The sequence below is a fragment of the Antechinus flavipes genome, chromosome 3, assembly GCF_016432865.1.
Source record: "Antechinus flavipes isolate AdamAnt ecotype Samford, QLD, Australia chromosome 3, AdamAnt_v2, whole genome shotgun sequence".
Lineage (NCBI taxonomy): Eukaryota > Metazoa > Chordata > Mammalia > Dasyuromorphia > Dasyuridae > Antechinus > Antechinus flavipes.
This window is the reverse complement of record NC_067400.1, coordinates 318,388,683-318,415,245: the sequence shown is the minus strand read 5'-3', so window position 1 is coordinate 318,415,245 and position 26,563 is coordinate 318,388,683. Positions and strand designations below refer to the sequence as shown.

At 36.7% G+C, this 26,563-nt stretch overlaps 1 protein-coding gene across 1 annotated transcript in view; it reads right to left on the bottom strand.

Annotated features, from left to right (window-relative positions):
* PDIA5 (protein disulfide isomerase family A member 5) overlaps nt 1-6,734 on the bottom strand; it is a 170,611-nt gene extending 163,877 nt beyond the window's left edge. Inside the window, exon 1 of the mRNA XM_051985419.1 lies at nt 6,596-6,734. Coding sequence (XP_051841379.1) covers nt 6,596-6,649 — 54 coding nt within the window. The 5' untranslated portion in view covers nt 6,650-6,734. The remainder of the gene's footprint in view (nt 1-6,595) is intronic.
* Nucleotides 6,735-26,563: the final 19,829 nt, after the last annotated feature.

Sequence of the window (26,563 nt, the reverse complement as noted above, 5' to 3'; positions counted from 1 at the left end):
AATTTTTAAAGTCATGGAATAAAATCATTACTTCCTCCCCCAAATAAGGGAAATGGAGGTAATGAGAAAGGCCTCTCTGCTGTTTCATGTTCTGAGAAAAATTAGGAAAGTAATCAATCACTCAAGGAAAGCTGTAATACCTAAAATATTCATCTTTCTGACTTTCCGTTCCAGATATTGACTCTAGATCATTCAATATCCCTGGGCCAGGTAGTAAGAGAGAGAGTTTAGCCAAGAAATGGTCCATACTCCCAAAAGTCTTGTAAAGGGTTTAAGACAAAGATAAATATAAAGTACAATAATGTACACACAAGTGCATTAGAGGCAAAACCAAGTGTTACCTGTGTGAGGGTGTGTGTGTGTGTGTGTGTGTGTGTGTGTGTGTGTGTGTAGTATGGGTATATGAAAGAGAGACAGGAAAAAAGAGAAAGATTTTAAAGAGTTTCCTTAATTCAAGAAGATCAGAAAAAGCTGCAGGGATGAGACAGAATTTCAGTAGAGCTTTACAGGATGATAAGGAAGAACTCAATGGGTAAAGATGGAAAGGAAAGGCATTCTAAGTAAAGGGAACCTAGGAATTGAGGACTGCAGTATGTGTTGGAAGGGAAGGGTCCTGGGAGCCAGCCAGAATACTATAATTTGGTTGCATCACAAGGTGCAGAAAGTGAGAAGGTGGGCTGCTTGAAAACTGCAGACTGCCCTAAATGTAATTCATGAAACATTGAACATGACCCTACAGCAATAGGCAGCCAATGGCAGGCGTGGGCCCACTATAGGCATGAGAGTCCTATTAACAGAAAGACTCGATGATAACAGCTGGCAGATATGTACAATGACTTTGTAGAGATATCTTCATTTGGGTGGGTAAGAGTCATAGAACAACAGATTTAAAAACTGAAAGGGAGCTCAGAAGCCATCAAGCCCAATCCATCATTTTAGAATTGAGGAAACTAACAAACAGAAAGGTTCAGTGACTTGGCCAGGGTCACATTGCTCATGTCTTGAGGCCTGACTTGAATCTGCCAGTACTGATGCCAGTGATTCACTAAGCTATGCTGACTTCAAAACATGGGATTATTTGAAGTAAGGAGTCAAGATCAAAGTACAGAGGCCAAGGAAGTGGGAAGCAGAATCTCCAACCCTACGGCTCATTTCACACCCGCGCCTCCCTCCTTGGCCAAGAATAAAAGAGATGCCAGTAAGCACTGTTTACTTGCTGGGGTGAGGGCCAGACCACATTCAGGATGACAAAGATAGACTTCTCAGGCTGCAATCAGACTCACTCGCACTTTCTGCTCTCTCTTCCTCTCAAGAGCAGAAATATTTCACCTGGTGATAAGTATGGCAATAAATGTCATAGTCAAAATAGTCTGGGCAGTCTCCTACAGAGAACGATAGCGATTAGTCAGGAGGGCATAAAATGTAGTCAGATATTCTAAAATTCAAGAAAAATCATTAAGCGTCTCTGAACTACATTAAAATTCTACTCCTTGCTAACATCAGGTTCCTTATGCATTTGGGTGACTCAGCCAAATTCCCTCTCCTGACTGTCAATGGTAGCATTACTTTCTCAGTCATTCAGACTTCAGACTCATATGATTGCTCTCTTATCCCAACTACCATTCACTAAGTCCTACTGGGTCTTCTTTTGTAACATTCCCAGATCCACTTCTCCTTTCCATTCTCACTGTCCCCATCCCAATAAAGGTCACCATCACCTTAAGCTTTAACTATTGCAAAAACTTAAAAAAAAAAAAACACTTAAAACTTAAAATCTTTAGCTTGCCATTAAAGATCCTCCATAAACTGACTTTATGTATGATTATGGAAGAACCTGCATACTTCTAATTTAATGGCAGGACTTTCCCTAGGTAAAATGATTTTGGCTATTAATTTCAAACTTCTTTCCATCAAAAACTAAATTACTAAAAACAATTACCTTTTGTTATCTCCACGCTTCATGTAAATAGAGTATGGTTAAAAGAAAAGTTAGCAAAGGGAGAAAGATGATAAAGAAGGGGACTCAATCAACTTCTGAATGATAACAGAAGCAAGGAAAGAGGCAACATGAAAGAATGGAAAGGATTTAGGATTTAAGAGTCAGAGAATCTGAGTTCAAATTTTATCTCTTTCATAATGTGACCATGGGAAAAATACTTAATCTCTCTGGGTCTCAATTTCTTATTCTGTACAATAAAGAGCTATCAGATAGTCTCTTCCATCTTTAAATCTACCTTGCAAATCCCCCCATTCCATAAATGAATCTCTACTCCAGCCATGCTGATGTATTCGATGTATTCATTTTCCTCCCTGCAAGTGATACACATTGCTATGTTTCCTTGCTCACATCATATTGTTTGACTTCTACAGCACACTCTTCCTTCTCTGACCAAACTGTACCTATAAAGACCTAGTTCAAGAACAAATCCTCCCAGAACATTTAGACCATAATAATCTCTCCTTCCACTGAATTCAAAGGACTCGTCTGTAATGCTTCATTGGTCAAGTAGTAAATGAAAGAGTCCAAAGATGAATACATTTCCAGTGGGGTTCCAATGGACAGTGCATCTGAACTCAAATCTGAACTCTCTCATTTACCACCTGTGTAGTCACCTGCCCCTTCACAATGAAGAAGTCAGACTAAATGACCACAAGATTCTTTTTCAATCTCATATATAATGGTCTCATATAATTGATGCTAAATCATCCATAGGTCATTTCCTCCTAAAAAAAGTGGGTTGTTGTTTCAAAGATTTGTTTTTCAGTCAGATGTTTAATACTAGAACATATTTTCCCATTGAAACAAAAATACTAAGTGGTCAGTTTCTGATTCAGTTTCAAAAGCCTCATTTAATTCATGGTTTAGCAAAATCATTAAAAAAAAAAGTTTGTGAAAATGGATAGGGGGTTTCATTTTACAACAGGATCATATCCACTACGTTCCCCCATTCCAACCCAAGGCAGGACACATCAGGCAGAGGGAAAAGGGACTTTCGTAGCTTCAAGCCAGTATACTGGCTCCTATGGGGGAAGAAAAGCATGACAGAGAAAAATTCTGATAGCTGAGGAGTGGATATTCCTCCTTTTAAGGAGGAGGAATTGAGGAAAGGGAGAGATAGTGCACAGGGAGATGAGATGGATTGGTTTAAAAAGTAAGGGACTGAACACATAAATCAGCTGAGGGAGAAGAGAGGGAAAAAGGAAGTGGCATAGTTCAGCTAGCAGGGTGAGTATGAAAGAAAGAAAATGAATGGTCCCACAAAGAGGGTAGCTCTGAATTCAGAGGAGAAAGGGACTGTAAAGTAAATTAATTAGAGAAGAGAAGGAAGAGGCAGGAAAGGGGAAAGAACAGGGAAAAAAGAAAAAGACCGATGAGATCTAGAAATGGAAAGAATTTCCAAAGAGGTTATCTAGAGCCCAGCTTTTTAAACTATGGGTTGCAATTCCATATGGGGTCTTGTAACTGAATGTGGAGATTGTGAAATTATGATTTTTTTTTTATCAGAAAATGTTTCATTTGTATACCTATTTGTCTATATATCTGGGGTCACATAAAAATTTCTTGGGCTAAAAGGAGTCATGAGCAGAAAAAATTTAAGAAATCCTACTAAACATCAATTCCCTCATTTTGTATATAGAAAAACTAGAGGCTTGGAGAAGTTAACTGACTAATCACCAGTTCACAGAGGATTCCAATCTAGGTCCACTAACTCCAAATCCTGCCATAACACTGCTAGTTAAGAGCCAGAGAAAGAAATAGGCCAGAACAAGTTGGGTTTCAGTTTAAGAGGTTGATACACAGATTAGGGTACCTAAGGGAAAGAGAGTGGCAGGGAAGGGAAACAGAATAGCTAAGAGTGTCTAAGAGAAAGAAACATTCCCAGAAATAAAGAAAGGAGGAAGGGAGAATTCATGTAACACGATAGGGTAACTATTCATATTCAAGTTAAACAGTTTTAAGTCAATCTTTGTATAACACTTTATGATATCTCTTAAAGAGGTATTTAACTTCTTGTGTATAATCTTGTCTCCTTGAGACCTGATAGAATCATAAAACATATTTTTATGCATCCCTCACAGAACTTAACACAATGCTATACTCAATAAATATTTGTTGAAAGAAATAAAGGAACCCAACCTTCATGTTCATGGTATATAAACGTACAGTTTATATACATACCCCTCCCAATTTTCTAGAAAAGAAAAACAAACTGGCCTTCACCTTCATTATCTGCTTGTTCCTCTTTCTTTAAGCCCAGACTAGGAAAAGTGGAGATGGAAATCTACTTTCAAGGTATGCTTCTTCTTAATTTTAGGGATAATAAATATATTATGCATGTGATATACATACACATATATGATGTGCCTCCCAGAATTCTAAGTTATTGTTTTTTTTCCATGAAAAGTCCTAACTACAAACAACCACTTACAATTTTAAAAGCTTTGCTATTATTTTCACTCTATTATTTGCTTGCACTTTTGTTTTTTCTTCTCAGGTTATCTTTATCTTCTTTCTAAATCCGATCTTTCTTGTGCAACAAGATAACTGTGTAAATATATATACATTGTATTTAATATGTACTTTAACATATTTAACATGTAGGGGACTACCTGCCATTTAGGGAAGGGGGTGGAGGGAAGAAGGGGAAAAGTTGAAACAGAAGTTTTTGCAAGGGTCAATGTTAAAAAATTACTCATGCACAGGTTTTGTATATAAAAAGCTATAATAAAAAATCTTTATTAAAAAAAATTTTGTTACTGTTGCAAAATAAGGAGGGGTCATGAATAGATAGAGTTGCAACTGTACCAAAAAACTTTTCTTGTGATACCATGGACCTCTAAGTTCTAATTCTCACATGCACTAAAGAAGTAGCAAAGTGGGAAATGATCATCTGAAAGGAATAAAAAAACAACTACCTACCTATCTATGCACTTACAGTCCCCATTAACCCAGAAGCAAGATTATTTAGAAAAGACTGCTGTCAGATGTGGCTCAAGGCAAGAGAGGAAATCTGTTCCTTCCCTCAGGAAGGATAGAAATCTTGGCAGGAACAATAATTCCTCATCCCTTCCATCCACTAACAGGTCACTGATTTCCTTCCTTCCAGTATTTTCAAATCCTACAGGAGTCCTAAATAGAAGTAAAAGTTCACACTGACTATATTATTTGCATAGCCCCTGCCTTTCCAGTAATGTACTGAGGTGAATAGGTACTTTCTAAATCCACATCCCAGGTATATTCAAGTGAAGAGAAAGGCTATTAAGTACAGAGAGGTTTTCTTTTCTTTCTCACCCTCAGAAAAGAAAAACAAAACTAAATCAAGGAAGCAACCTTAGCTGTGCCACGTCATGCCTTCCTACATTTATACAAGCTGTCCCATCTCATGAAATGAAATCCCACATGTCCCCAGGTACCACCTTCTCTGTGAGGCTATCCTTGATCCCTTCAGTGGTTAGTATTCCCCTCTTCCTCTTCAAAATTTCCTATAGCCCTCTGTCTAATCTACTATTTGCTCCGCTCCTCCATACCTTGTGTTTACTTATCTAGGTAAGAGCATGGATGTTTCATTTTGTATCCTCAGAAGTAACAGTATCTTACAAATAACAGATATTGACAATCTCTAGAATTAAATTCCCCTCCCCCCCTCTTTCCTTCAAAGTTATCTTTAAGTCACTTAGAAACAGGGGATCAATTCAGAGCTTATCTTAGAAGGAGGGGGAGTAATTGGGGAAATGGAAAAGCTCTAGGCTAGAGACACCTTAACTTTGTCATTCCCTTTCCAGTAAGATGCTGCCCTCTACCTAAAATAAATAAATAAATAAATGAAAGATCAGAACTATAGTCATCCTCTTGCCATAAAGGCAGCTCTTGGGAGAAGGCCAAGGGGGAGTGAGGCTGCAGGAAGTGAAGAGGCCATTACCTCCTAGTACCCAATCCATTCCGGCACTCTGCACTCCCTGGTCCTCCGAGGTGTGTCTCGGCAAATCTCGTTGGAAGGGAGAATGGGCATGCGAGCATGACACCCCTAGGCCACACCTGGGAGGGGGCTCCTTCCCCTATTAAGCAAACTTGACCTCTTAACTCAGGCTGGGGGTAACTGAGTCCAGCTTCACCACTGTAGACAGTGACCTCCAGGAAGGGGCAGCTGCAGCCTCCAAAGGGGCTGGCCCCTGGATGCATGGGTCCGGCATGGGGGCAAGGGGACAGCGCCGTCACTTGAAGCATGAAATCTCAGGTACAGAAACCAAGCATCATGTGTGATCTGAAATTAGACTGCCTGGTGGATGACCGCCGCCGGCGCCGCCGCCCCCGCCCCCACCCTCCACTCCCGGGCTTCCCTTCTCGCCGGTGCACACATGCACAGGTGCAAGATGCAGCACCTAGGTACGCGGAGGGCGCCAAGCGGGAGCGGGTTCCCAGCACCCTCGCTCCTCCTTGCACTCACGGAGCCCGCGCTGCGCTCCCGGGCGTGCACAGCCGGCCCCGAGGCGGCCCGCGCGGCTCCGCTCCTGCTCTGTCAGTCATGCCCCGCGCCCCAGGCACAGCCCGCAGCGTGCTCACTTCCCTCCCAGCCCGGCCCCTGCCCAGCCTCACCAGCAACGCCAGCAGCAGCAGCCCGGAGCGACACCCATGGCCAGCCCGACCCATCGCCGCCACCGCCGCTGCCTGCTCCGCCAGCCTGCCAGGTGCCCGCCCGGCCCCGGCCCCGGCCCCGGCTCCGGCTCCCGCTCCTCCAACGGCCGCGGCCGCTGCCCTCGGCCCCGCCCCCAGAGCCCTCGAAGTTCCCGGTGCCACGTCTGGAGAAGCATGCGCACTGCGCTGGGCAAGGCGAGCCGGAGGCGTGGAGAGGGGAGAGCTGCATGCTGGGGGTTGTAGTTTATGAAGGCGGGTCGGAGAGACGGGATAGATCCCAGCCAAGAAAGCGGGATCAGATTCTCTTCTATAATGCTCCCTGCCTTAACTTCTGGTCAGGGACTTGTTTTACCGACTAAGTACAATGTAGACAGTCCTTTTACCTCTCTGTGCCTCAGTAACTTAGACCTCAGAACTGGAAGGAAACTTAAAGTCCAGCCCCTCTAATTTTTCATTGATCGAGACGTTGAAGCCTAACATCCTCCTCCTCCTCCTCCCCTCCTCCTCTTTTCCTTCTCCTTACTCTTCTCCTCCTCCTCCTTTTCTCCTCTTCCTCTTCTTCTCCTCCTCATCACCCTCCTCATCCTCATCCTCATCCTCCTTATTGTCACTAGCACATATGTAGCTAAAGCACTTTACATATGTTCTTTTTTGATCTTCAGAATAATTCTGTGAGGTAATTATCTTCATTTTACAGATAAACCGAGGCAGGCAAACGGTAAGTAGCTTGCAAGTATCTGAGGAAGGATTTGAAATCACATCTTTTTGATTTCAGGTCCTGTGCTCAGTCCGCTACTCCACCTAGCCTAAGTGATTTGCCCCAGGTCTAACTACTAAGTTTTTACTGGCAGAGCCAGTATCCAAACTCTAGATTTAATGGAGAGAGAGAGAAAAAAAAAAAACTGACTTTGTATACCCAACAAAGATTATTAGTGGTTTGAAAGTCCCAAAGTCCTGGAAAGGAGCCAAGGATAAGCTACATGACCACAGATTTATGTACAGATCTGTGAAAAATGGGTATATAAGCAAAGTTAAATAAAAGTTCCTAACACACAGAGGTGACTTTGGACTAGTAACTATCACTGAGACGGATGGAATGGAGCTCTGTACTGGAATGTTGATTTATAAGTGTATACTTTATGTAAGAGGAATAAAATAGATAAAAGGAAGAATGGGGTGGAGTAGCATTATATTTAAGCAAATATAAATCTATAGAAATGTAAGATATTTCTATGAAATTATATTATAGATCAACTGAACAGAAGGAAGGAATAAATAAAGCATGCTGAAAAGATACAAACCTGATTTGGAGGAATGATATGGGATAATGAAATTATCATGTCAATTAGCTAGACAGCTTCTGGAGTTCTTTCTTTTTCTGTGCCCAAAATAGGGTGCACACATACACACACATATATGTGTGTGTATGTATGTGTATCTATACACACATGTATTGACAGGTGCTTTGATGATGAATCTGTTCTTCAAAAGGTGGAATAATAAGGAGTACTGTTTTGATGATTCTCACTAACAAAGAGGAACAAGTTACAGATATAGTTATTATGGAAACTTTGAGGGGAAGTGACCATTCCATATTAGATTTGTGATAAAGAGGATAAAGTTGAATATAATCTTACATGATTCCTAGATTTTGAAAGTGTATAATTTGAAGAGTTCAAAAAAAAAAAGAAAAATAATATACTGTGGTTTAAAATTATAAAGGGGGAATCATTTCAATAGAGAGAAGGAGCTTTCAAGAATGTAATTCTGAAGATGGAAATGGAGAAACAAAGAGAAGTTGTCTAAAGGACTATAGAGATTTTTCTTTTTTTTTTTTAAATAACTTTTTATTGATAGAACGCATGCCAGGGTAATTTTTTACAGCATTATCCCTTGCATTCACTTCTGTTCCGATTTTTCCCCTCCCTCTCTCCACCCCTTCCCCTAGATGGCAAGCAGTCCTAAAGGACTATAGAGATTTTTCAACCAAATTTTTTTAAAGAATTTTTTTTTCTAAAGAAGGAAGCATCTGGGCATGATGGAACCTTCCTGTAACCCATGCTACTGGGGTGGTGAGGTTAGTAGATCACTTGAACTTAGAAATGATGAATTGCTAAAGCCAATTGAATATCCCAACTAAGTCCAGAACCAATATGGTAAGCCCTTGGGTTCCAGGGGAAGGGTATGCCAAGCTACCTGAGGAGAGGTGAACAACCCAGGGCAGAAAGTGGGAGGAAAAGGAATTGATAATGATGATGTGACATGGTCCTATAAGAGTGGTGTCAGTAGCAGTAAATCTCAGAATAAATCCAGTTTAGAAATGAATGCTAGAGGAAAGGAGAAAAACGAAAAAAAAAAAAAGAACTATACAACAGACAGCAAAAGAGAACATAGAAGGAAGTACAGAAAAGAGGGGTTGCTTTGAAAATAATGTGTAAGATTTATAACAGGTTTTCATAAAATGAAAATTTATTGTTTTATATTGAATCTTCTCATGTTCTACTGTGTATATGGAATTTTTCTGTTCTCATTTTTGTATTTAAGTTTAAAATAAATCAAAAAATTAGAAAACAAAGAGTAATGAATATCAAGAATTTTTAAGCTAAAAAGAGAGGGGAAAGGAAAATCAAAAAAGATATAGAATTGCTATCAGGAGAGATGCAACAATAATAAGTTTAAAAAAACTAAGAGAAAATAAAACTATTCCACCCCCATTTTTTGCTTCAGTTTTCTATGCCAAAGAAAATGACTTCTGAACTGGACAAAACAAAAGTTGTTAATAGAAACTTGAAGCCCTAGATAAAGAAGATGGTGAGAGAATTCTATATATGAAATCAATTAATTAATTTATTAAATATCTTTTATATACCAAGCTCTGTGCTGAGCTTTGGGGAGACAAAAAGAGGCCAAAGACTATTTCTGCCCTCCAAGTTTTTATAATATGATGGGGAGACAACATGCGAACAAATATATGCAAAGCAAACTTTATACAGGATAAACAATCTATAGGAGATTAGAATTAAGAGGGATCTGGAAGCAATTCTGTAGAAGGTTGGATTTTAGGGCTTAAAGAAAGCCAAGTAAATCAATACATGCAAATGAAGAGTGAGAGCATTCTAGGTTTGGAGGACATCCAGAGAAAATGCCTATACACTGGTCTATATAATTTGTAGTTTGTATATAGTTTGTAGGCTCCAGAGAAGATTGAGGAAGATAATTGTCTTAATTAAAGGGTGTAATATATAAAGAGGAATGAGAGTTGTTCTGTTTGGCCACAGAGAATAGAACTAGGATCTTAATAATAGTTAAAAAGAAGCAGATTTAATTTTAAGAACATAAGAAAACACCAGGTTTGATATGAGGCAAATTTCCAATAAACAGAGCCATCAAAAAGCAGAATGGGAAAGTAATGGATTCTCTCTCATTGTGAAACTTTAAATAGTAGAGAGTCACTTATTAAGGTATGTGGTAGAGGGAATTTTTAATCAAGTATGACCTCTGAATTTCCATCCAACTCTATGATTCTTTAGTTCAGTAGTATTAAGAGGAAAAGTTGTAAAAAACATTGTACTCAGAGGAGAGCATCTCAGTTCTTATCAGTGAAGAAATTATGAATATTAATTAATTAAATAAAGACCCAGGGTGTTTGTGGGTAGAAGAAATGGAGTAGAAAAGAATGTCATTAGAATGAAGCCACTGTAAGGTCATCATATTAGAAGTATCATTAGCATGGATATTGAAGTCCCTGAGGATGATATTAATGAAATATTTATCATAGCTAGGACATTAATTTTAGATAAGTCAAATTTGTGGTACAATGCAGCTATTTTATGTAGTACATCCATACATATATATCTTGTACATTTATATATTTATGAATGTCTTTTGTTTTTATATCACTTTTACTTCCAAATATGTCCCTCTTTGCTTTTCTATCCAGGAAATTATTCCCTGCAATAAAAAAGAAAAAAAAAAAGCAGTTTACCAAAACTAACTGACATATCAGCCATATCTAACAGTATATGCAATGTTTCTCAACCATTGTCCTTTACCTCTATCATGAAGGGAAAGAATTGTATTTTCTTATTTCTTTTGAAGGGAACAGACTCAGTCATTGTAATGATAGTGTTAAGTTTTATTTTTCTTGTTGATCACTTTTATATTCTCATATTTCTTGTTTTCCTGTTTCTGTTTACTTCAATTTTTATCAGTTCTTATAATTTTTCCCCTGCTTCTCTGAATTCTTTTTATTGTTTCTTATAGAGAAGGGAAATGCAATTATATTCCTAAATCACAATTTGTTTAGCTGTACCTTGATGAAGATGAATTTCATTTCTAGTTCTTTGCTACCACAAAAATAGCTACTATGAATATTTTGGTTTATAAATGGGACCTTTTTTATTTTTGACCTTTGTGAAGTACATTCCCACAAGTGATATCTCTGATTGAGAGAATATGGCCACTTTAGTCATTTTCTTAATATAATTCCAAATTGCTTTTCAGAACAGCTGGATCAATTCACAACAGAGTAGTAATTTTTATATGACGTAAATATACCTTGTAGTACATTGTGTGCTCTGCTATAATAACTTGTTCAATACAGTACATTTATGTCCATTTTGTTGAATTTTTATAAAGGGACAGTGGGGCATAATAAAAAGAACATTGTACTGGGAGTTAGGAAATCTGGATTCTAGTCCCAGAGTTAACTAACTTTTTGACCCTGATAAAGGAACTTAGCCTCTGTTAGCCTAGGTTTCTTCATTTGTAAAATTAAGGGGTAATTTTCAGTGATCTTTAATGTCCTTTTCAATTCTTAGCTTCTTTGCTGCTATGATTAGATAGTAGCTTTTTGATTCCCTAGGAGAAAATAGAGCTCAACTCTAATTCTGTAACTACAAAAGGGAGAGAGAATCAAAGAAAGGGAGGAAGGAAGGAAGGAAACTCATACCCATATGAGAAAGGGAATAAGAGGAAAAGGAATTTAAACACACACACACACACAAAAAAATGTCAAGAAAACAGGCTATTTCATTCCACAATTGAAGCAAGTTGCAAAAAGATTTATATCCTGCTGAGAATTCTTAACAATTTAAAATTTCATTTTCATTCAAAATCACATAGCTCTCAACAGGGATAAACTATTTTCCAACAGCAGTTTGTACAAGAACAGAACTTGCACATAGTAGGTAAGAATAATGGAAGAAGTGATTGCGCTGTGGTGCTTCCAAATTGGGACTATTGTGATTATCAGTAGCATGAACGTTACCCTCAAGTAATTGAAAATAAAAGAAATATGGAGATACAGGAAAGAAGTGAAGGAGGGGAAAATATTTTCTACTTGAAATCTCACTATACCCACTGAGAAATAGAGTGGAAAATTGTGCCTATGAGGAGAAATAGATTGAGAAGAGGCCCTGGAAATGAGAAAAGGGCAGTTAAATAGCAATAACTATGCTGGGTGTCCCAAAAGTCTTAGAGCAGCTTTAAGCTTAAAGTTGTTTAAAGCTGTCCTAAGACTTCGGGGACATGTATAAATAGGTGAGGATACAAAAATGGGAAAGTAGATATTCACAAGAAGGAATGGGTTTAGATAATGATGACAGATACTGAAATTATACATAAGGAACAACTTGCTGGGAAACTGTAACAGTAAATTAGAGAAAGTTCTTTGTTGTTTTAAAGCAAAGTGGGTCTGTTCTAAATAAAATCATGTACCATGCCAAAGATATGAACAAGAGAACCCCAGGGACTTCTCTCTAGACCTACATTTCTAGGAAAGAGTGGCCTTTTGTTCCTTATTGAACAATAATTAGTTATTCATCATTGGACATTGATTAGTCATTAGTCATCGAACTGTTTATGTAACACTACTTCCAACCTATCACCAACAACTGACATTTCATTAGGAAAACATCAGATTACAGAGTAAAGAAGGTAGAACCAGAAGACCTACAATAATGCCTAAGACTACAGTAATGTATATAAAAACTATAATAAAAGACTAGCTTAATTAATTGCAATGACCAGTCTCAATTCCAGAGCAGAGGTTCCAACTCTGCCATTTATCACTTGTGCACAGTTGGGCAAGTCAGATCAATTCAAGTCAATTAACACTTATTAAGTGCTTACTGTATGTTGGATACTGTACTGAGGCAAAAATAGTACCTGCTCTCAAGGAGTTCATTTTCAATAAATGCTATTACCTCTCTATATGTCTGAGTTTCTTCATTTGTAAAATGAGGGGATTGGAGTAAATGACCTCCAAGATGCTATTCAACTCTATATTTAGAATCATATAATGAAACACACTTCCCTTCTCTTGCTAGACATGGTAGACTATGACAATGGAATTATACATATGAAGTCAGACATTCTCCTTGGCTGTTGATTTTTCTTAACTGATTTTCTTCTCAACAAGAAGTTCAATATAGAGAGACATGGTGTACATCAGGAAATGACTAGTATTAAAACGCATCAATAAAATTTTAATAATAAAAATAGAGTTTTAAGGCAAAAAGAATATATCAGATTTTTAAAAATCCATATTTATGTTAGAAAGACAACCTCACTTCCTTTTGCCTCCTTCAATATTCTATCCTTATCCCTGCCTTGGAGTTATGCACCATGTTTTCCAGTTCTTTTAAACTTACGAACTGTGGCATTTGTCTTTTCTATTCCCTTTAGATCTTCCATCTTGTGTCCTCTGAGACTCCCAATCCTAAAATGATTATAATCCATTGTCTCTTCCAGTTTCCAGTCTTAGAATTCTCTCCTCTAACAGTCATCACACTTCCCATCTGTGTAATTGGAAATTACACCTCTCCAAGTCCTTCCTAACCTCTCCTAAATCACAGATATCAGATTTGAAGAGAAAAACTTCACACTTGCCATGACCTACATGTCAATGGCTGCCTGATTCTTGCTGTAAATTTACTCAGCTTTCTTAACATACCTATGTACACAATCACAAAATTCTAAAATAGAGCCTAGAATTATAGAGTCCAATTTTTGTCAAAGGCACCATATTTAACTGCCTAAATTTACAACCTTGGAATCATCTTGAACTATTCTTCAAGAACTGATCATGAAGAATAACAACTTGAACTTACCCTTACCCTCCACCAGCCTCCCACATATGATCAGTTGCCAGCTCTGTTCATTCCATCTCTTTGGAGAAGTAGGTTTACTGTAATGGTTTCCTCCTTATTCTCCCTCTTCCAGTCTAGCTGTACAAGACAATAGAAAGAAAGCATGGCCTGGAGTCTAGATGAGTTAAATACAAATAAAAACTCATTCCCTTACTAGCTGCATAACAAGTCACTTAATCTCTCTTGCCTATGAAACAGGGATTAAAAAGCACCTGTCCCATAGATTTATGTGAAAACAAAATGACATAAATATAAGCATAGGGCTTGGCACATAGTCGTTATTTTAATTCATGACCCTACTAGGGGTTTTCTTGGCAAAGATACAATAGTCATTTGCCATTTCCTTTTTCATCTCATTTTACAGATAAGGAAACTGAGGTACACAGGGTTAAATGACTTGCCCAGGGTCACACAGCTAGTAAGTGTCAGAGACCATATTTGAACTCAGAAAGACGAATCTTACTAACTTCCAGACCTAGCTGCCCCTGCACATAGCATGTGTTTAATAAATGCTTGATTCCTTCCTTTTTTTTGACCTCATCTTCCACACTGCTGCCAAACTGACTTTCCTAAAGCACAGGTCTATGTCATCCCCTGCTCAAGAAGCTTCAGTGGTTTCTTATGTCCTCTGGAAGCAAACAGGAGCTTTTCTCTCTGGTACGGAAGACCTTTCACAACAGAATGCTGACCAGAATGACCACATTATGCACTCTCCTGAACTCCATGCTCCCACTATAGTGGTCTCCTGAATATTTCCTATAAGTGTTATTTCCATTTCTCACCTCTATGCCTTTGCCTAGGTTATCCCTCAAACTTGAAACATTTTCAGAAACCTCTTTGATCTAGTCAAATACTAGCTTCTTTTAAACTTGCTACATGCCACAGGAGGCATTTCCTGATACCTTCTAGTTATTAGCAATCTCCTCTGCTCCACCAAATTACTATATTTTGATTCTTTATGTATCTTAATTATACTTATCTATGTAATTGTTTCTCCTTCCCTTCATCTAAAACATCAGTTCCTTGAGGACAGGAATCATTTCATTTCTCAGTGTGTGTCTCCCATGGTTGGTATAGTACCTGGCACATAGCTTTCAGTAAATGGTTGTAGAATCAAATTAAACATGAGAACTGGAAGGATCTTTATAGAACATCTAGCTCAAGCTTGTCATTTAATGGATAAGGAAACTGGGGGCCATAGTGATAAAATAATTTGCCCAGGGTCCCAAAATAAAAATGCAACATAAATAAAAGATGCAAACATTTTGGTAAATATGTCAAAGTTAACCAAGACTATTTAACATTATATTTGAACATAGTACCTGTTTATTAAAAGTCCAAAAAAATAATTGTATGGTATCTTTTTCAAAATATAAAGATCATCTAAGATTCCAAAATATATAAACTTTGGCATTAGGACCAGTGACTGTGCTATATAATTAATGGTTACTAATGCAAATATTAGACGTTGATGGGGTAAGTGGAGAGACCATTGGACCTAGAATCAAAAAGATTCATTTTTCTGAGTTCAAATCTGGCCTGAGACACTAAGTAGTTGTGTGATCCTGGGCAAATCCCTTAATTCTGTTTGCTTTAATCCACCGGAGGAGGAAAAGACAAAACACTATTTTTGCTAAGAAAACCTTATAAACAGTATTGAAATGCTGTGATCCTCGGGGTCACAAAGTGTTGGGCACAATTGAACAACCACAATGATGTGACTATTATCCAAAAAAGGGGCTCTAGAAGGAATTCTGAGGATTATAGGTTAGTAGTATCATATAGTAGTGATATAATACTTGACATGAAGTTAAGAAGATTCAAATCCCTTCTCTGACAGTAGTTATGATACTATGGGCAAGTCACTTAATTTCTCTGAGACTCAGGAAATTTTCTATGACAGGAGTAAATTTTTAAAAATTGTTTACTGTTCTTCAATATAATTGGTTTTCTTTGTAATTCCATGTGTTTTCTTTTCTGCATTTAAGAACATTAGTCTGAGAAAGGGTCCCTGGATTTTACTAGACTGCCAAAAGGACCTATGACACAAAAAAGATGAATAACCACTGTTCTAAGACTTACCTATTAAATCTTAGAGGAGTTTGGGGAGGGAATTCCTTCCTTTATCTTTCCTATTGTTATTACTCTCTCCTTGAATTTATTTGTGAGCATGCTATAGGGCCAAATACTCTAATATCTTTGCCAAGACGACCCCTAATGGGGGATCACAAATTGTCAGACATGACTGAAAAATGACCAAACAAATGTTATATCTCTGAAATAGAATGTAATATCCTTGGGCTCAAGGACTATTTTATTAATTAATTAATCAATAATTCAACAAATATTAAGAATTAACTATGTATTAAGTTCTGGAGATACAAAGGAAAAAAACAAACATTTGCTGCCCTCAAAGAACATACATTCTAATAGAGGAGACATATACATTAAATAGGCATATCCCAGATGTCTACAAAGTAGACAAAGTGATGTCACATTAGAGAAAAAGTCATTAACATAGTAGGCAAAAGGGGACAGAGAAATTTTACAAAAAGTGGAACTTGAGCCAAGTGTTGAAGGAAGGCAGAGATTCTAAGGGGTGGAGGTGAAGAGAGAAAGCTTTCTAGGAATGGGGAACAAACAGTACAAAGGCTGATACAGGAGATGGGACATTGAGAATGAGATACAACTAGCAGACCAAGATGGCAGAACTATAGATAGGGCAGTGATATATAAAAAGACTGGAAAAATAGTAAGGGGTTAAGTAGTGAAGGATTTTAAATTCCAAACTGAAGAGTTTATATTTGAGGCAATAGGAAGTCACGGTAACTTACTGAGGGAGAAATGGTGAAGTGGTCAAACCTTGGCTTAGGAAAATTGCTTCAGCAGTTGCATGGAAGATGGATTGGAGTCAGGAAAGATTTGACATAGAAAGACCAATTAGAAGGCTTCACCATAGTCAAGGAGAAAAGTGATGGGGACCTGAATTGGGGTGACAATCAATAGAGACATATACAAGACATGCTTGCCTTTGCATCTCCATCACCTATCATGGTACTTTGAAATAGTATGGGCTTAATAAGTTTTGAATTGAACTGAATTTGTGTAAGTTGCCTCTAAAAGTAATAGATTCCTGAACATTTAAGGTCTTAAAATGAAAACTGGATAACTTCTGATCAGGAATACTAGAGTGAAAGGCTTAGACTCATAAGGGACTTTATTCATGATCTAGTCCAAATCCTCATTTTGCAGATTTAAAAAATTGAGGTTCAGAGGAATTAAATAATTTATCCAAGGTTATACAGATATTAAGTTGCAGAGCTGAGCTTAAGAACTCAAGTCCTCTGATTCCAAATGCAGAGACCAAGAGGATCTCATTTTTGGAGATCTCTGCATCATTGGTCACTGAATTCTATCTGATTTATTATGGTTTTTTGTGTAATTTTCACTATTGCAGACATTATGTATTGTTCTTCTGATAATTTTTTTTTGTTCTGTACCAGTTTATGAAAATCACCTCAGACTTCTGAAGTTCTTCATATTAATCATTGCTTATTGTGTAATGATATTCATTATTATAATTTCATTACTCATACCCATAGGTTTGTTCTTCTTGGCTCTGGAGGGCAAAAATAAGAGCCATGGATAAAAGTTGAAAAAAAAAAGGCAAATTTAAGAATTGACACAAAGAAAAATTTTCTAATCATTAGACCTTTCCTGTAGTGGAACAGGATAGGATGCCTTAGGGATTTTGCTCTCATTAGAGAGCTACAAGCAGAGACTGGATGACCATTTGTCTCCATTGTTGTAGAGGGTATTGCCTTTGATGACTCATCTTACTTGGAGTTTCCAAGATTTTGTGATTTTTTCCACATTATATAGTAAGAATCAGCATCAAGTTCAATTTGTCCCTTTTTGCCAAGGACAAACTATGACCTTAAATAAGTCTTTCCATGGACCCCAGATTTTTTACCCTTCTATATTTCTTTTATGACCAAAACTATAGCTCAAGGGAACAGGGAAAAAGATAGGGTCATAGGAGGCTATTTTTAGGGATGAGAAATGAAAGGAGAAATAATGCTTCAGATTATCTGCTTATTTGATTAAAGATTCAGATGAATTGGGGGAACATAAAATAAGGGACTAATCCCCAAAAATGGCATTAGAAGAAAAGGATGATGCAAGGACAGACAGATTTTAGACTGTAGAATGTAGTGTTCTACTCTTATAGAGGTTTGGGGAGGGAAAGAGTGTCAGCTTCATTTCCTAGTATTCCCAATGCATTTCATTTCTCACTTGCCAACCCAGTGCCTGAATGAGATCTTCCTGAATTGAAAAGTACTAAGTGTTGTTAGCCAGCTCCTCTGAATGCTTCAGATGCTATTAACTAGAGAAGACACTTTCTCAGGAGGGAAGGAGGGGAAATACATTTCCTTTGAAAGGCAACGGAGAATTCTAATAATATTTGAGTTTAACTTTACAGGTGTGAAGATCAGCCTGGATTTGGAAGGGCGTAATGGTAAATTGGGTGTTAAATTGATTTTTACAATCTTTTAAGGTTCCTGAGCCAATTTTTTTAACTTGGAGGAATCTGTGCAGGATGGCAAAATATAATTAACCTGGCTCTGGAAGATGCTAAAACTGTTTCTCATTATTATTATAGAATCTAAGAGATGAAAAGGATGTTAGAGGTCATCTAGTCTGATCTATACTTTCAAAAAAATGTATTAATCACCTACTTAAGGAGAACAATGGAAACTTCCACCCAATGCAAGAATTACCTGTATAACTTCCCTGCCATACAGTCATCCAGCCTCTGAATGAATACTTAAGCTCTTCTAGTACCAGGGAGCTAACAGTGTTTTGGGGTCAGCTCATTCTGATGTTGGACAGTTCTAATTGTGAAAATTCTATATAATAAACCAAATACATTGAGTCTTTCTGTTTTATTCCCAGTAGTTCTTATTCTTCCTTTTTTCCCTAGTTCTTCCCTTTAAAGTATCAAAGAATATGTCTCTCTGCCTCCTCCACCACCTAATACAAATTTGAAGACAACTATCATGCCAGAGCAAATTAAGAATTCATATTTATGTAACCCTTGCCTACCAATCTCTTTTCTGACTTTACAGTACTTTAGTCCTTCAATCATTTCTCCCATAATAACATAGTTTTCAAATTCTAGTCACCAATCCCCCTTAAGAAACTCTTGTTTGTTGATTCCTCTTTGAAAACAGGACACTCAAAATAAGAGGGGAAAGGAAGGAAATGGGCATTTATTAAACACTGACTATGTACAAAGTCACTGTGCTAAAGTACATCACAAATACTATTTAATTTAATCTTCTGACAACCTTGGGAGGAAATTGCTATTATTATCCCCATTTTACAGTTGAAGAAACTGAGGCTGGCAGAGGTAAAGTGACTTGCACTGGGTCACACAGTCAATAAGTATTTCAGGTTGCACATGTTTAACTTATATTGGATTGCTTGATGTAGTTGAGGAATTGGGAAGGAGGAAGAGAGGAAAAATTTGAAACACAAGGTTTTGCAAAGGTGAATGTTGAAAACTACCTTTGCATGTATTTGGAAAAGTAAAATTCTATTACAATATTTTTTAAAGTACTGGGGCCTATGGGCCCAATGCTCTAGCCATTATACCACCTAACTGCTATTACAGAATACAATACCCTAGATGTGGCCTTATTGGTATGGAGTACAATCAAATTATTCTTAGGATGTTCTATTTCTATTCATACAGCCTCATATTACATTAGTTTTGTTTTTAGCAGCCAGAAGATATTAATGGTCCTTATTGAACTTAACCTCCAAGTTTGTTTTTTTTCCACATGAACTGCTGTCAAATCATATCTTCTCTGTCTTCTACTTGAACATTGATTTTTTTAAACTTAAATGCATTTAGCCTTTAAATTTTTCTATCCTGACAACATTAGCCCATCATTTCAACTTGTCAAAGGCTTTTCGAATTTTTGTTTCTGTCACCAGTATGTTTACATTCTTCCCAAATGTATAGCTTGGAAGAACACTCAGTTAAGAATCATACAACTTTAGAGCTGGGAAAAAAGTTCAACACATCTCTTACACAAGAAGTATCTGGCAGAGCTAAGAATCAAATCTATATCCTCTGACTCTTCTTCCAGAGAGCACACTACCATACATTTATATACAGCACTCACCTTATTCATTTTGCTATACTTCATCTCTAAAGGAAACAATCCTTACTATAACTAGTCAAGTTTACATGACTCAATTAGGATGGGGACAGAGATTAACCCTCTGATTTAATTGGTGTAAGGAATTCTAGTGAGAAAATTCCCTTTACCAAAACAGCTTAGCATCTTTTCTTCACCTTTGGCTTCTGAGAGTTGCCTAGAGTGGTTAAGTGATTTACACAATCTGTGGTGTGTGTGTGTGTGTGTGTGTGTGTGTGTGTGTATGTGTGTGTGTGTGTGTATGTGTGTGTGTGTGAACTTAAACACAGATCTTACTGATTCTGAGGCTAATTCTTAATTCATTATGCTATGTTGTTAATAAATTCAATTTGTTTTTGGTGTGCATAATAATATTGGCTCATATTTAAATAACTCTTTAATACTCAAAAGATACTTAATAATATACATTAATATATTTAATATACATTAGCCCCTTTGAGCTTCACAAGAATTCTATGAAGTAAGAAAATTTGAAGTGTAAAAACTTGGTTGTGAAGTCTAGCTCTGTGACTTGAACCTGCACAACAATGGCCAATTTGCCTGCTCTGATCTCAGTTTTCTTATCTGTTAATTTTTGAATTTGAATCAAATGACATTTAAGATCCCCATAATTCAACTGATGCTTGGCACTATCTTTAAGATGCCAGTCTTGTCTTTGGTGTTCTTCTTGTAAGTTCTTAAAGATGCTTCTCCCACCCCTGAGCTCTGAGTTAGAATATTGTGCTTTTTTTCTCATCTTATATATTTTTCTCTTTGTTATATATTTTTTTGAGAGTTGTGTTCCCTGATACTCAGTGTTTATGCTTTTATTCCCCTTTTCTTTTTGAAGCTAGCTCGCTTTACTTTCTCTCAGAAGACTTAGCAGCTCCTTTGGCATGACTGAGAGACTTCATTGTTTTAGAACATTAAATAAAATCAGCCCTTAATCTGTCATGAGAGTACTATTGTCTTGGGTAGCTATGTAATACAGTGAGTTACAGTGGATAGAGTGCTGAGTTTAGAATCAGAAAGACTCGTCTTCCTGAATTTAAATCCAGCCTCAGATACTTCTTAGTTGTATGACTCTGGGCAAGTCATTTTACCCTATTTGCCTCAATTTCCTCATTTGTAAAATGACCTGGAGAAGAAAATGATAATATCTTTGCTAAGAAAACCTCAACTGGAAACACAAAGAGTCAAAAAAAATTTTTTTTTGGGGGGGGGGTGGAAGAAAGTCTTTTTGTCTAATATTTAAAACTTGTAAGTTCCCACATCTACTTTATCAAAAAATTTTTATGCCCTTTGTTTTTGCAAATCATTTCCAGATATGCCTTTCCTCTCCATCCCATTTGAACTTTCTGTCATAGCAAAGAAAAACATGGTGATTGTATCTGATAGAATCTAACATCTTGTCCCCAAAAACCCTCACCTTTTTGCCAAAAAGAAAGTTTATGTTTTATTATATGTTCTCTTATACCAAGATTAGATATTATCCTGAAAGATCAAATCAGCCCTGCTAACTCAATAATCAACAATATCTTGTGTCCCTCTGAAGGGTATAGCAATGAGGTTTTCCCATTTTCTTCCTTTAAAGAGAGTACCCTGGCCAGACATCATTTCATTTCCTACTTGACTGAAATCCTTTGGACTTCTCCATCATGTCCCCACCCACTCTCTATGCCTTTCTTTCTATGTCTGTCTCTTTGTCTCTGTCTCTCTGTCTATCTCTGTCTCTGTCTCTCTCTCTCTCACACACACACACACACACACACACACACACACGCAGAGAGAGAGAGAGAGAGAGAGAGAGAGAGAGAGAGAGAGAGAGAGAGAGAGAGAGAGAGAGAGAGAGAGAGAGAGAATCAGTTTGGCTGAACCATGGAGTATGTGGAAAGGAGTTATGTGTGAAAAGACTAAAAATGCCAGGGAACCCTGAGATAAAATTGAAAGCCCTTAGAGTGTGAGGAGACAGGGGAGGAGGAGATGGTGACCTGGTAGGATGTGCTTTAGGAAAATCACTTTGGTGATTGTGTGGAGAATGGATTGGAGTCAGGACAGACTTGATGCAGGGAAACCAGTTAGGTTAGGTAACATCCACCAGATGAATAATCTGATTGGTGGAAGCTTCTCTCCAGGAGTAGGTTTGCTGGAGGATAGTGTGAGTAGGCAGGAGAAAATCAAGCACTGGTGTTTTAGTTAGAAAATTGAAAAAAAAAGGGGGGGGATACAGAAAAAGGTGTATCTATAGATGTCCCAAACTTAGGACTTGGGACTGGCCCTCATGATTCCAAAGCCAAGTTAAAAACTATATTTTAGTGTAAGTGGGGGTTGTGTCCCCAGACTGAGTTACTTGAGAGCAGGGATTATTTTTTAGCTTTCTTTGTATTTAAGTGCATAGTAGGCACTTAATAAATTCTAGTTTACTGACTGATTTCCAAGGCACAGACAACACTGCATCCTAAGCATTAGGGCTGTGAATATTGAAGCAAATGTGCACTTCTATTATTTTAGGGCATCAGAGGGATTGAAAGGGAATTAGATTGGAACTTCCCTGGAGATGGAGAAGATTATTTCCATTTGTGTATGAGTGCCAAAAATGTTTTTGCTACTTGATTTACATTGTTTCATATTTTAATTAAAAGCTTTTTCTATTAGATTTATGCCTCTCATATGGTCTGGCAAATAAAGATTGGATTAAATGGAGGTTCTAACAGTGAATTGCATAGTTACTAATAACAAAGTACACTGAAACTGGAGCATGCTGGGAGATGATACATAATAGCCAATAACATTTCCATAGAGTTTTAAGGTTTGCAATATGCTTTAAAAAATACTGACTTATATGATCTTCACAAAAACTGTGAGAGGTTAGTGTAGTGTTCTCTTCTTTTCTAAAATATGATGGTTCTCTGGGAGCCGGTTTCTTGGGGAGGTTTTTGGAGGCAGCCTTAGTTTCAGTTCAGATCAATAATCACCTCTAATGCAGCCAGGGATTAAAGTACAGTCTTTTATTGTCTCTTCCAAAATAGCCCGATTAATTTTCTTAGGGGCCTATCTCCTTCCTTGGTTCGAAGAACTGTTGCCGCTAGTCTGCCAGCTTCATCCTCCAGCTCTCTCTGAATTTTAGTTCTCCTCTTCTTCAACTCACTCTCACTGAGACTGAGAGCTTCTTATATATGATCTCTTAAAGGTGTGACTCCTCCTCCGAGAGAGTGGGATTGTGGAGGTGTAAACTTGGATATCTCCCACATGTAAACTCCAATGTGTGAGCCAATGTGTGAACTCTCAAAGGTGTAAGCATTGTTTCTATCAATTCTAGTGATTTAACACCTTGTAAGGATTCACTCTAATGTGTGAACCAATAAGCATTGTTTCTATCAATTCCATTGAGTTAACACTAGGATTCTAACAGGTTAGATACTATATCATTACATTAATCAAAGTAGACAAGTCTTTGACAATTGATCATCATTAAAACATATCTCTTCAGATATAGTTCCAAATTGTTCTTCAGGATGGTTGAACCAGTTAACTACTGGGCCAACAATTCATTAGTATACCTATTTTCTCTCTTCCTCTCCAGCATTTGTCTTTTCTGATAGGTAGGAAGTAATACTTCAAAATTATTTGATTTGCACCTAATCAATTGTGGTTTAGAGCATTTTTACATGATTATAGATAGCTTTGATTTCCTCTTTTGAAAACTGCTTGTTCATAAACCTTGGCCATTCATTAATTGGGGAAGGGCTTTTATTTTTATAAATTTGACATAGTTCTATATTCAGCATATGTTTGAGAAATAATGCATTTATCAGAAAAACTTGTAAGAAATTTTTATATTACTTCATTGTCTATGATACCTTTTAGCAAAATGTAGTTTCCTTGATTATCTCTTTAAGTTAAACACATTTTTGCTTTTACTTTGTCTAAGACCATTATTGTTGTCCCTGCTTCGTTTATTTCAGTTGAAACATATTTGAATCTGTTTCGGCCTTTTATTACAACTAAGTATTTGTTTTTTGGCTTTAGGTATGTCTCTTGTAAACAATATATTGCTGGATTCTGGTTTTTTATTGTATGCCTCCAGCCACTTCCATTTTATGAATGAAATCAACTCATTTACATTCACATTTATGATTACTATGAATTTCCCTCCATCCTATTTCTTCTCCTCCTTTTCTTCCTTCTCTTCTTTCTCTTCCTCCTCCTCTTCCTCCCTTTTTCCTCTTCTTCCTCCTCTTTCTTCTTTTCCTCTTTCTCCTCCTACTTCTTTTTCTTTTCCTTCTTTCTTTTTATCCTGTTCCTCCTTAAAAGTCTATTTTGTTTCTATGGATACCTTAATCTGCTTCTTTTCTTATCATCATTCTTCCTTTCACTTATCCCCCACTTCCTATTTTCCTATTGTGTAAAATAGATTTCTATATTTAACTGAATATATATAACATATATATGTGAGATTCAAGCATTGCCTTCTACCACCATCCCTATATGTCCCTTCACCATAAAAGCTCTTTATTGCATATCCTTTTTCTTATTTGAGAAAATTTCCTCTATTCTACTTCTTCCTTCCCCCTTCTCCCTTTTTCTCATCTCTTCATTGTTTTTGGAGTTCAATCTAACAGAATTGATTCACACCCATATCCTCTATATAAACTCCTCTTAACTGTCCTAATAATGATAAAGTTCTTAAGAGTTACACATATCATCTTCCTATAAAGGAATATAAACAGTTTAACTTTATTAAATTTTATGATTACTCTTTTTTAATATTTTATTTTATTTTATAATAACTTTATATTGACAGAATCCATGCCAGGGTAATTTTTTTTTTACAACATTATCCCTTGCACTCGCTTCTGTTCCGATTTTTCCCCTCCCTCCCTCCACCCCCTCCCCTAGATGGCAAGCAGTCCTATATATGTTACATATGTTGCAGTATATCCTAGATACATGCAGAACCGAACAGTTCTCTTGTTGCACAGGGAGAATTGGATTCAGAAGGTAAAAACAACTCGGAAAGAAAAACAAAAATGCAAATAGTTCATATTCATTTCCCAGTGTTCTTTCTTTGGGTGTAGCTGCTTCTGTCCATCATTTATATGATTACTCTTTTATGTTTACCTTTTTGTGCTTTTTGTGCTTCTCTTGAGTCTTCTGTTTGTCACATTTTCAAGTCAGCTCTAATCTTTTCATCAAGAATGCTAGAAAGTCCTCTATTTCATTAAATATGCATTTTTGGATTATGTTGTTTTGCTATATAGGTGATTCTTGGTTATAATCCTAGTTCTTTTTTTAATAGGATTATAACCAAGAATCATTTATATAGCAAAACAACATAATAGTTCTTTTTTTAATAATAACTTATTTCCAAAATAGATGCAAATATAGTTTTCAATACCCTTATAAAACCTTGTATTTCAAATTTTTGTTCCTTCCCCTAGACAGCAAGTAATCTAATATATAACATGTACAATTCTTCTATACATATTTCCACATTTATCATGCTGCACAAGAAAAATTATGTCAAAAAGGAAAAAATGAGAAAGAAAACAAAAAACAAACAAACAACAAAAAAGGTAAAAATGCTATGTTGTGATCCACATTCAGTTCCCCACATTTCTCTTTTTAGATGCTGATGACTCTATCACAGGTCTATTAATCTAGCTCCATTTTCCTGCAGAATATCATATTCTAAATATTCCATGGAAGCACTAAATATTGTTTGATCTTGATAGTGACTCTTTGATGTTTGAATTATTTCTTTTTGAGTACTTAAGCAGTATTTTCTCCTTAACCTGGGAGCTCTGGAATTGGCTGTAATTTCCCTGGGCATTTTCATTTGGGAATTTCTCTCAGAAGGTGATCAATGGATTCTTCCAATTTTAATTTTACCCTCTAGATCTAAATTATCAAGGCAATTTTCCTTGATTTCTTGAAGTATGATGTCTAAGCTCTTTGATCATGGCTTTTATTAAGTTCAATAATTCTTAAATTTTCTCTCCTCAATATATTTTCCAGGTCAATTATTTTTCTGATAAGATATTTTACATTTTCTTCCCTTTTTTTCATTCTTTTGACTTTGTTTTATTATTTCTTGAGTAATGAAGTGATTAGCTACTAGTTCCCCATTCAAAATTTTGAAGGATTTATTTTCTGTATGAATTTTTACAACTCTTTTTCCATTTGCCCAATTCTAGTTTTTTTTTTAATTTTAAAATATTTTCTTCAGTTACATTTAAAACAATTATTTTACATTTATTTTTAAAAACCTTTTGAGTTCCAGATTTTTTCCCTTATCCCCATCTCCATCCCCATTAAAAAAATCACATATGAAGTTATGCAAAACATTTCCATAAAAGCCAAGTTGTAAAGATATAAACATATACATCTCCACTCTAAATAAAAACCCTTAAGAAAAATAGAGACAGAGACAGAGACAGAGACAGAGACAGAGGGAGATAGAAAGACAAAAAGGCAGAGATATAGAGAGTACTTCAATCTGTTTTCAGACAAAATCAGTTTCTTCTCTGGGGATGGATAGAATTTTTCATCATAAGTTCTTCAAAGCA